The sequence below is a fragment of the Talpa europaea genome (genome assembly GCF_964194135.1).
Source record: "Talpa europaea genome assembly, chromosome: 14".
NCBI lineage: Eukaryota > Metazoa > Chordata > Mammalia > Eulipotyphla > Talpidae > Talpa > Talpa europaea.
Window position 1 is genome coordinate 27,692,929 of NC_140082.1, and position 12,635 is coordinate 27,705,563.

The 12,635-nt window shown below is 35.5% G+C and overlaps 1 protein-coding gene across 3 annotated transcripts in view; it reads left to right on the forward strand.

Moving 5' to 3' along the window:
• Positions 1–12,635, forward strand: part of ITGA8 (integrin subunit alpha 8) — a gene marked incomplete at its 3' end in the record, with an annotated part of 135,727 nt that overhangs the window by 68,781 nt on the left and 54,311 nt on the right. For all 3 annotated transcript variants that reach the window (XM_084253882.1, XM_084253880.1, XM_084253881.1), the window contains 4 exons: positions 4,330–4,375; positions 6,234–6,341; positions 11,605–11,660; positions 12,060–12,214. In XM_084253882.1, the coding sequence (XP_084110008.1) occupies positions 4,330–4,375; positions 6,234–6,341; positions 11,605–11,660; positions 12,060–12,214 (365 nt within the window). The remainder of the gene's footprint in view (positions 1–4,329; positions 4,376–6,233; positions 6,342–11,604; positions 11,661–12,059; positions 12,215–12,635) is intronic.

The window sequence follows — 12,635 nt, forward strand, 5'->3', positions numbered from 1 at the left end:
GCTTACTTAGAAGTCCTTTATGGCAGTTCTCATTGTCTGGAATGATCTTAAAATAATAAATACTTTTAAATTCAAGATTAAAAAAAAAGAGGTGTCTGATGGCACTCATACTCAGACTTCAGCATTCTCTTGTATTTGTCATTATGATGAGGGAGTATAAAGTGGTAAAGTAATGATAGCAAAGCTAAGTTTATGAAATGTGCAGGTAGGATGGCCACATAGATAGAAACAATTCTGGGTGACTCTTTAATCTAAGACTGTCACCTCTCCTCCTATTGTCTTCTCCCCCATCTGTCTCCTTCCTTCTAAAATATCCACTGTCTCTCTCCCTGCCTCTGCCTACCTAGGCCCAAACTTAAAATCCACACTCAAAACAAAGCTGATGTTTTCACATAAACTTCCTGCAACTCTAGATTTTCCTTCATAGATTAATGAAATCAGGCCCCATATACCAAGTACACTTTAAAAGCTTGGCTCTTTTCTTCTTGTTGTTTAAAAATAATAATTTTGAAGAAATAAAATACAAAACAGAAGTATAATACATTCCTATGACCTCACATTTTTAGGGTTATTTTCTCTTGCCAACTAATCCTGCATTCATGCTAATGTCTCCCTTTTGTATCCTTAAAAGTACTCAGTTGTTCCATTAAAAGTCAAAAGTAAAATAAACTATGTTTCTCAGGCAGTGTGAGTTGATAACAAAGGACTCCAGCATTTTGAGAACAGTTTTTGACTAAATGGAAAGAATCAACTTTAGTTGCTGGCTAAAGTGTTTATATATAAAGAAAGGCAACAGTTTTCTTTGTTTTCTGACTGCCTTTAAGAAGTTTTTACAAGAAAGGAAAGTAAACATTAGACAATGATATAAGATCTGTTATCTCAAAGTGAGGGAGAAAATCTGCAGAGTTAGGAATCCAAATATTAGCACCAAAATTTCTTTGTCTTCTGATTATCATTTAAATTCCTGTGCATAATGGAATATGCAAGATTTTTAGAAAATATTTTGTGCATATATGTCTATGTGTATATCCATATACACCTACATGAGTCTATCCACATACACAAACATATATATGGAATATGTATATAACATTTTATACACACACACAGAACTACATAGTAATTATCAAAACAAATCACATATTTTAGAAGGACAAATTGGTTAGAAATATAAAACAGCAAATCAATTCTCTTCCCCTCGAGAGATCTGATCATTTCAAGGTTTTGTGCATAAATGCTTCTGGCCTTTTCCAGCAGGCATGATACCAAGGTGGTGTCTCAAAAGACAAACATACTTTTGTGGTAGATAACTGTTTTCTTGGCCTCTGAATAACCGTGGCCACATTCTCATGAAGAAAATTGTGGTCTGTTTTGCCAGTTGTTTAATTTTTCCAGAGTAGGAAAATTCCCACCAGAAGGCACAGGATGTAAAGTTCCTAAATGCAAAGCCTCTTGCATATTATCACCAGAAGGGTCTCTCAACTTCTCATCTATAGTGACAATCTATGTGGAACTGTGACTATTGGGAGGGGTTGGGCGAAGCAAGGAGAGAACAATGTGGGGAGGGCATGCACTATGGGTATGAACTGTGGGTGCTTTGGCAGTGGGTGTGATATAGTAACAGCACCTGAAAGGGGAGATCTTATACCTCTAAAACCGCAAATAACCATGTAAAACAACATTAACTCAATAAAAAATAAAATTAAAAACATATATGGCAACAAATCTAGTCATGATGCAGTCTGTATATTATTTTCTAGAATCTGGAACTTGTTTGTGTGTGTATTTCTCTCCCAACACCCTCAAGTGTGTCTGCAAAAGTCAGCAGAATTTCACTGTGGTTTACATTAGTCTGTCTTAATGGTGGTATTTGCTCCATCTCTCTCCCCTTCAGTCTATTACCTCATTGACACTTCTCTCCTTAGTTCACAGTACTGTCTTACAAAGATTATTACTGTGGATACAAAGATCCTTTATTTCTTCATTTATTTCAATTCACACCACTGGATAAAGTGGAGATATGCAAATGTGATATGCAAACCTGAAGAAAGATTATCCCTGCCCTGGAAGAGCTTACAGTCTTCTCTCTGCCATTTCCAGAGAATTAATTCTTAAAATTCACTTGTTATTACTAAAATGTCTAATCTTGATAAATACTTCACCTTATTTGGAGTTAAGTACAAAGCGCTTAATTCCTCCTTATCAGTGTTCATAACAGAACTCTCCTAGCTGGTGTCATGTCAACAGATGCGGGTCTGGCCTGCGGCCACGTGTGTTACACTTGTCTAAATATTGGAGTCTGTGATTACACAGTAAGAAGCAAGTTCGTGTTTCTTCAAATCAGTAGCTCTTTTTTCCTGACCTAGCAAAAATGCACTGATATGCTGCAAGAGGTGAAAGTAACAGGAAAAATAAATATGAAAGCAGTTGAAATTCTGATGTAAATTTTTGTTTTAATTTTTAAAATTGGAAACTTAGAAACTTTGGCTTCTAATTTCAAAGATCTGAACCCTTAGAAAGCAATCTTTTAATTCCATGAAGCTTAGACTGAGTTTAACTTTTCTTAACTTGCTCTTTAATCTCACAAATACAAAACTCATTCAATGCCTTTCATTTGACTTGTTTGAACATTAACATAGACATCTTTTCAAATATGGAGCTTTGGAGTTCAATCCTGACTCTATTATCTGAATTTGATTCTAGAAATCATGAGACACTTTGTCATCTTACCCCTGAAGTATACAATTCTTTAAAAAAAAAAAAAAACACTTTAATAAGAATTACTGTGTCTTAGGTTGGATTCTTCCGGAAAAGATATTAAGGCAAGGACTAGAAACAAACAGTTTATTTGGGAAATAATCCCAAAAAAAGCATCACTAAACCAAAGAGACATGGAAAGAAAAGAGGCAATAAAAGATTAGAATTGAACAGGTTGACATTATGGGCAATGAGGACTCTACCTTCGTGGGAAAATCTAGGAAACAGCATGCTTCAGAAGTATCTCATGTGAGGGGTAAAAGGAAGCTGTGCTAGCTGTGGGCCCTATTCTGGTCCAGTTCCCCTATCCATCATTGGCTGAGGGTTATGGCAGGGGCACTTCCATCCTGCCCTGGCCCAGCCAAGAGAAACCTCCAGAGAAGCATCTTATTTGCTTGCAGTCTGTATTTTCCTCTGTACTAGAAAGGTGACTGCCAAGGGAATGAGGCTACAAATCATTTTCCTGTGCAAACGCCATTAAACTAATTTAATTCCCTGATTCATTTTCCATATGGAGTGGCCCAATAACTCCCCCCACTCTTTCTCCATTTCCCCTTCTTTTCTACTAGAATTAACCAGTTTAGTTTCAATTGTTATGAGTTTTCCTCTGTGGCCATTATTTCGACCAAATCCAGTTTTCTTAGATCTACATCTTACTTTTACTTCTGCAGATTTAGTCACTGTTGTTTATACTTCTGTTTGCATCCACTAAGAATGGCCATTATACATTAGATTTTGAAAAACAGATAGTTTTACCAATATATTAGCGAATCACGGAGATAATTGTGAATATCATCCCTCAACCAGGCAATGACTGCTCTATAGCTAACACTGCTAGTGTCTGACTCCACCTCTTCTAACCTGTGTACACTTTAGTGAATTTGTAGGTTACACTCAAGCCTCAATTCACTAAATCTGCAAAATTGCACTAATAATGGGACTTCCTACCTCTTGTTAAAAATCAATCAAGGTCAATCATGTAAAGAATCCCTGGCCTAGAGTAAGTAGCAATATTGCTATTTATTGTTATCGTTGTTGTTATTTAAGGGCATTATGACATCAATTACTCATATATAAGTGATCACTTTGACAAAAGTGTACTCACCATGCATATTATCCATGAAAAGCAAGAAAATGGTTGCATCAAAATTACACTCAAAATGTCCTATTTTATGGTTAATACTACTGGTGGATAGGGGGATAATGAAACAAAATGTCTAAGGAGACTTGTACACAGTAGATTCCACACCTACGTGTCTTCCCTTTGCTTTCCATAAGATGTGCACATTGAGTCTGGAAGAGGAGAGGAAAAATAGTCATGATGAATTTCTTAAGCATTCCTAGAAAGTTGACTTTCCCTACTTCAGAAGGATTTGAGATCTGCTGGTGTAGGTGTCATTTGAATTCGTTATAGTGGTTTCAGTATCCTATCCAAAATGTCATAAAGGCATGATTTCTATTTTTATGATTCTTTTTCCACAATCAGCACGTAGATGCTTCATGTGCTGTTTATGATCATGAGGTTAAATTTTATAACAGCTGTGCATGTGTTTTATATTATTGTCTTTTTAGATTTAATTGTGGGTGCATTCGGAACAGGAAAAGTAGCTGTTTACAGGTATGTGGTTGGTGGTGTGCAATTTTTTTTAAAGATATAACTGACAGATAACATTATATTAGTTTCAGGTGAAAAGCTTGATTCAGTATTTGTATATTTTGTGAAATAACCACCTCAATATGTCTAGGTAATATCCATCAGCGCACATAGTTACAAACATTTTTTTCTTTTGATAAGAACTTCTAGTATCAGCTCTCTAAGCAACTTTCAAATATACAGCACAGTATTGTTAATTTAGTCACAATGCTGTCCATTGCCCTGACTTATTTATTTTATAACTAGAAGTTGGTACATTTTCATCCACTTCATCCATTTTACCTCCTATCCCCACCCCCATGCCTCTGGCAACTGCCAGTCTGTTCACTGTATTTGTGAGTTCAGGTTCCTTTTATGGAGGGAGAGGGCAGTTAGTTTTCACATAGAAGTGATATCATGAAGTACTGGACAGACCAGGTGGATGGGGTCTATAGTGCTCACTTAGCTCAACTCTCAGAGTTTCCAGTTAGGTTTCCTCATACAGGTAAGATTTTCCTTTTTATCAGTCCCAAGACATACTCAGGGGACTGATGTATACCAGTGACTCCCCACTTGAGGTTTTAGAAAATCAGATGTTTGAAACTCTCAAAGCACCTGAAAAAAGGGTTATGCCTGTGGTGGCCACAATGATGTACCACTCAAAGCTGACAGAGGGAGACAGACTCATGGCCCAACAGCTATGCTGAGTCCACCACAAAGTATTTCCCATGAGCTGTTCAGAGGCAATTACTGAATATCAGAGATACAAATTCAGGCCCAATTCTATGAGACAAGACTCCCCAGCAGCCCAACTGGAATGTTCTTCCCTCTCCCCTTCACAGGAATCATACCTGCATCCCAGTCTATCTAATCCTGTCGTACTGTTTTTCCAAGGACTGGAGCTAGCACAAAATTAAAAACAAAATTATGTAAAAAAAAAAAAAAGCACAGAAAAATAATGTAACAAGTTTAGGAAAATTCACAGGGGGCCCGACCGTGGTAATCATAAAACTGTTTAAAGTAGTGCCATCAACAACCTATAGCCCCAAGGCACAGTCCTTCCTCCTGTCAGAGGAAACCTTGGCCAACCATTTTACTTTGTCATCTGGACACCTGGCTCCTCAGCTATCATAGCTTAGAACCAAGCTTTAAAAATTGCCGCATTCCTTTCCCCTATGATTTATGATTTATTTTCTTGTCTGGTTATTCTCACCTGGGTGGTTAGAATTGAGTTTACTCTAGATTAGTCTCTCCTCAAACTTGGCCATATTTGAATCACCTGGAAGTTTTGTTTCACATTCCTTTGCATGGCCCTTACCCCCAGAGGTCCTGATTCCATTCATCTGTGGTGGGGCCTGGGTGTGGTGTCTAAGGTTCCTTATATTGTACAGTGAGGACTGAGAATCACTGCTCTGCATGAAGTACTCTACCTTCATGTGTTTTGTGAAATCCACAAAGCATGACCAGAAAATTATCAATCACCAATAAAGGCAAGAAAATTTGCAAAACTCAGCACTGACAAACAGGAATGATAGTAAATATAAGCTAGCAGATGCCAAAGCAGTATTTCACAGCTATATTGCCAAAACACCCCAAGCCCACTCCATCAACAAAGCGGCTTTGGGAACATGGCCTCACTTGACAGGCCCATAGCACCCTTTATTTGTATTCATGAGCTACCATATGTCTGGAGTAATAAGTTGAGTCTGGTGTCCACCTGTTCACACGGTGATGCAAATTCTTGACACAGAGGCTGGGAATGTTGGCAGTAGCTTCTGGAAGCAGATGGGCTTCTGCCTGTCACTCATGTGGCTCACTAAAACCCTGTGTTTTCTCCTTGCAGAGCAAGGCCAGTGGTGACTGTGGATGCCCAGCTTCTGCTGCACCCAATGATTATCAATCTTGAAAATAAAACTTGCCAGATTCCAGGATCTCTGACACCTGTGGCCTGGTGAGTACATGCTTCTCGCACAAGATTACCTGGGGCTCTAGTGAAAGCTCAGCTTCTGGACCTGTAAGTCTGGGGTGGGGCCTGAGACTCTACTTTTATAAAAATGCTCCCAAAATGTGCAGATGCTATGGGTCTGTGCATCCAAATTAAGTGGCAAGTGTTTTGCTTCTCAAAGGAAAAAGGGGGGGTCTACGATATCATGCTCATGTGAAGTAATCTTCACATGAAGTAATGAAGTAATGAAGTAATCTTCACATGAAGGTTACTTCTCCAATGTCCAGGTTCCAAGAAACATAAGAAACATAAAAACTTTAAGGGAAATGTCAAGTGAAACATCTTGGAGCTCTCTTTTTAGCCACTAAAATAAACATTAACCAAAGTGAAAAATATAATAAAAATACCTCTACTCTTATATTTGCATATGCTTATGAATGCCACTTTTCAAATATAGATACATATACATACACACACACACACACACACAATGCTCTTTCTCTTTTAAAATTTTTGCAAAGATTTTATAGCCACATGCAACATTAAGTGAAATAAATTTTTCAGGACACACTATTGCATTTATACTTTCATCACAACTGTGTCACACACAATCTACACACAGAAAAAGAGCCTTAAAAAATACTAAAATGTTTAGAGTAGATCTTTATAGTTGGAGTCATAGGTGCTTTTTCTCTATTTACATATATTTATTTTTCCAAATGTCTACATCAAACATACATTATTTTATAATGGATAAATTAACCCATATAAATCCTTTCTCGATTTTTTTTTTAAAGTAGGCTAATTCTTTATTTTTGATATACATCATTTTCCACAGTCCTCCTGTAATTGAAATGCCTTACTTTGGATAGTCTTGAAAGCAATTTTTCTCTCTTTTTTAATTGTCAAGCTTGGGTTAAATTACTTGGTTTCCTATGCTGAAAACAGATGTCAGTTTTGTAACTTAGCATATGCAATTAGACAGATGTAAACATTATAAAAATAGAGATTTCTGTGACCTAAACTGTATTTTTGTGGCCATGATTTCATTATCAGGAATAGTGATAGAATCATAGTTCCTTTGCCCAGACCTTAAGAGAACATGGAGTATACAGCTCCTGACAGTGTTCTGGAGCCTCGTCATCATCTGAAAGGACTGCAGAATGAACCCTGATTATAACAAGCTGGAGAAAATGTCACTTTGTTTCTCAATCTGTAGATCCTCAAGGGCCACCGGACTGTCCTATTGGATAATGTCAGCTGGTATCTCCTTTGAAAAGTCAGCAAATATTTGGAGGGTTTGAAAATTGCCCTCATTTTCTAGAAGATGTAGTCTAACTCGATATGTTTTGTTCCTGAGAATATCAGAATGCAGAACAAACCAGTCTTGACCTAAAGACATTATTTCTAGCCAATTTCAGTGTGTTTTTTGACAGCCTCTTGACAGGAGTTCATAGCAGAGTCAAAGCCTGGGGGGTGGGGGGGCATAAGGAGAACCCTGAGGAATCCTTTGAAAAACATCCTTCGCTGGGAGCTCCCAATTTGGGGAGACTTCCTTTACCAGCTTTTGAAAGTAGCTGGGAAATGCCCTGAGCACATTTTAAAATGATTTAAAGCCATAAAATATTATAATGAAAACCTGATCTGAGAAAATATGTGAAAGAGCCAGCATCTATTCTAAACCGTGGCATGATTAAATAAACATGAAATGAACTGTGAGAGCTACTTGCGCACAAGTATTAAAGCTTCAGTATTTGCCCAATAGTCCAGTATTCATGCATTCATAATCTAATGGGCTTGGGGACCAGGTTCTTTTTGTGTGTGCAGCATGTTCTTATATATAAAAATGTTCATTTGACTATATCATTTCTTTCTAAAAAATCTAAGGATTTCTAGTCCTTTGAGTATTTTCATAAAATTTAAGTGGTTTTAGCAGATTATGAGATGTTTGGTTTTATGGAAAAAATTATTTTTAACATTATAATTATATACATAACCATTTATACAATTACAACATTACATTTAATATTATTTTTGATTCATTTCTTGTTGCATTAAATCACATTAATTTAAAATGCAACTTGTTATATGGGCAAATATATAACGTTTACCTTTGTAATTACTTATTTGACTCTTCTGCACACATTTTCTGAAAGATATTACATATTCTGAAAGATATTTATTTTCACATGCAAAATATTGAATGACTCAATATTAAAAGATGAAAAATTAGCAGCTGGTCCATTCTAGAATGTGTTTCTTTGATACTTTTTAAAGTTATTCTAGGAATTTAGCTCAGTTTTTCCAAAGTGATTGAAAGGCATTTGTTGATTTTCTTTGCTGTAATTTTTGTCTGTATTTGATATAACCTCATATTGTACATCTGAAAACTATTAAGTAAACTCTAACTGGGAAACAGTTTTTCACTTCCATCAATGTAAATTTCTGTGTCTTTCAAACAGCTGTGCACTTTTATAAAGATTCTCCTACTGGCTTTCCTAAATTAGAAAAAAAAATAAAGCCCACTCAAAAGAATTAATATAACTGGTATTTACCAGTTAGAAAAATAAAGCTAGTGAAAACTTTTCACTTTAGAAATGTAAAAATCTATAGTTTTCCATTTTTCTAACTTGAAAAAGACTTTTCAGATGTGCCTAACCTTATGTAAAATCCGATACTATCATTGAATTGGTCGAAAAAATTGGTTGCAGTTTTAGATTTAGTTTCTCATTTACCTTGTTCTTTCTCCATCATTCATGGCTATGGATGATACATAGTATACATACATGATATACCATTGTATCACAGAAGAGTTATTTCAATCACAGTTGAATTGCTTTAGGAGAAGTGTTAGAGGATTTTAGTGTGTTGTCCTGATTTCTGACATAGCAGAATTACTATAAACAAACAATTTCATTTAGAATTTATGTTATGAGGGATCTGGGTTGATTTAATGTCCAATCAGACCTATTCCTTTTGACTATTTTAGTTTGAAAGTTTAACTAGTTTAGAATTCTAGTTTGACATTTCAGTACTAATTTAATAATAGTTCACAGCTTTCCCTGACAACTGAAGTGTACTGTATAATTAGGTATAGACCTGTGAGTAAGCCTAACACTCTGATATAGAAAACACATAATGTAGATATGTGTGTGTTTACATATAACATAACAGTATAACATATGTTTTTCTAAATTCAGAATGAATATTTACTACTATAAAATCTTGCAGTTTTCTTTTTAGATCAGAATAGGTTGTTTGGAAACATACATAATATAATTATGTTTTTCTAAATTCAGAATGAATATTTACTACTATAAAATCTTGCAGTTTTCTTTTTAGATCAGAATAGGTTGTTTGGAAACATACATAATATAATTATGTTTTTCTAAATTCAGAATGAATATTTACTATTATAAAATCTTGCCATTTTCTTTTTAGATCAGAATAGGTTGTTTGGAAACTTATCACTTGACAATTCTGTTCTGCTAAAAGATGTATAAACTGGCAGGTTTAAGTCAGAGTACTATTACTAAATAATTCAGCATGTTGTAGCAGTTATATTAAATTTGTATGAAAACGGTTTATCATCCACTTAATTATTTTAAGGTTACAGAAAGGGAGGATGAGGAAGAAATAGACTAACACTGACATATAATTCATAAATCAGGAGTAACTTTTCAACTGATTCTATCATTTTCAATCAAATATCTTCTCACAAACAGTAAATAATGTCGCAGTCATAGCTTTAATCTAGTTCTTTTCCAAAAACATTGCTCTTGAATTGTCTCTGTTAAACCACACACTGTATCTAAAATTATTTTAATTTATATATGTTGATAATATAAATAGCAATTATGTTATTTGAAAAAGATCATCATCTTTGTCTACTATTTTAACACATAGCCAAATATTTCCAAAAAAAAGTTGGATACAAGAAAAAATTCCAATTTTGAACACCAGGCCTTGCTGCTAAATTTAAAAATGTGATTACTCGTCTTTCTTGAATAATTCTAATTGAAGTAGAAGTGGGCTGGAATTTGTGATTCCTGTGAGGAAGTGGTACAAATGCTTGCAATAGCAGAGACATCCCAGGGAACTTTTGGCTTAATGGCATGTGGCAAATTATTTACCCTAAAGGGAGACATTGACTGAGGTCACGGTAGATAGATGAATCCCAGATGTGACACATTTTCATTATATTTGACACAGGAAGCTGACACATAATTAAAGTATGATTAGGGATTATTCACTTCTTTTGGATTCTGTAGAAATAGTCAAGTCATACTGTAGTATTTTACTCAGAAATATGTTAAAACTGTCATTAAATCATACTTAAGTATTTTCTCGTATTTTTACTTTCTTAAAATACGAAAAAGCCCCATCTCAAATGCAGGCTGGAAGGGCTTGACATTTTTTAGAAGGGAGATGAGCATCTTCAAAAGTCAGAGACAACCATCTATTTCTATTTCTCATTCCCTCAATGACCACAGTTCTAAATATGGTCAAGTATAATCCCTGGCAGACACTTCCCTGGATTGAGTTTAGTGCATGTTCAAGGCAAAACTATGAAGTCTCTCCTACACAGCTCCCCTCTTTTATTGTCTTTATGGACCATATTATTGTGCCCAATTATCTTGAGAGAGTCCCTCCAAACTTCTCATGTTCTCCCTCCCCAACTCCCTGCAAATTAGCCTTAAATTCTGTTCTCCTTCCAAACAGAGTGGGGATATAGGTTAATCATGTCTTGGTAGTCCATGCCTCTTAGGATTAAATCCAAATTCTTTAACATGACTTTCGGAACCCTGTTCCTTACCAATCTACCCAGTCAGCCTGGCCTCCTCCAGCTTCCCCATCTTGCTCTGTGCTCCAACCTTACCAAGTTTCTTCACGTTCTTCAAAGGAAGAGCATGTTACTACTCATCTTCAGGCTTTATTGCTAGCAGTTCCCCTACTAGCCATCTTGCCTAATTCTTCACTCCCTGGTTCATGGGATATATTCATTAAGTCTTTATTAAATAAAGGTAGCACATAATCCATTGATTAAATCAGGTAATTTCCAGTAATATTGTAAAGTATTACCTACATTTGTGATGTCCCCTGTCTTAATTGTACTAGTATTGCATCAACATGGTGGGATGGAGGCTATATAGTTGTTTACTTATTTGTGTGTATTTGTAATTAGAGTAGTAAGAGAAAAGAGGTAAAGATTTTACTTCAGAGTCAAAACTCTATTAACCAAAAAATTATTGATTATTGTTTTCCATAGCTTTTCTTTAAAAGTATGTGCATCAGTAGCAGGCCAGAGCATTTCAAACACAATTGGTAAGTGTGTTTTCCTTTTCACTCTAAGAAATTACTGCATAAGAAATTCCAAAATAAGCATTTTTCTGCACATATCATAACAAACATTTAAAGAATATTAATACCAAGATTTCAGTTGAGTATATGGCATCTTCTACACAAATATTACTTTTATTATATTATCTGTAAAAATTAACATGGGGGAATGGCTGTGTAAAATTGTTACCAAACCAAATTTTTAGCATGGTAGTATTTTAGAAAACTTTTTTTCAGCTCAGGTATTGTTTTTGATTCCAACTATAAAAAACAAATGTTTCCCAAATAAGCAAGTTAAAATTAGAATGTGTCTCTCAGATAGACATTGCACTCAAAAGAACAGTTTTCCTCTCCTGGTTGTATTTACTGATTTCTGTCCTTTAGGTCTGACCGCTGAGGTGCAATTAGATACCCTGAAACAAAAGGGAGCCATTAAACGTACCCTCTTCCTTGACAATCATCAATCACATCTGGTCTTCTCTCTCCTGATAAAGAGGCAGAAATCCCACCAATGCCGGGACTTTATTGTTTACCTGCGAGTAAGTGTTCAGAATCACTTTCCTGAGCTCTGTGCTCAGAGCACATTGCAACCACTTTTCTCCATTGAACCATCACAGTCGTCCCTGTAGATCCACAACTATTTTCATTAATTGGAGGAAACTTTCTTGTAAGACTGTACACTCCCCACTTGAGCCTCCCTTCAGCCAACCTAATAATGTGTTCTATTCGGTCCTAAAGCTTTCTTTTTATTCTGACCACAATCTTGATAATAGGACTAACTCAAGTGGTTTTCATTTCTAACTGCCTCCCCCCAAAAAGCATGAAAGTTGAAAACAATTTATTTGAATTTTTGTCCTATGTGAGGATGTTTGGCCAAGTACATTTCATAGCCAGTTTAGGAAAATGTTTAGGCATTCAAAACCTTTATTAAAAGTAATGTATGATTATATTTTAAAGCAG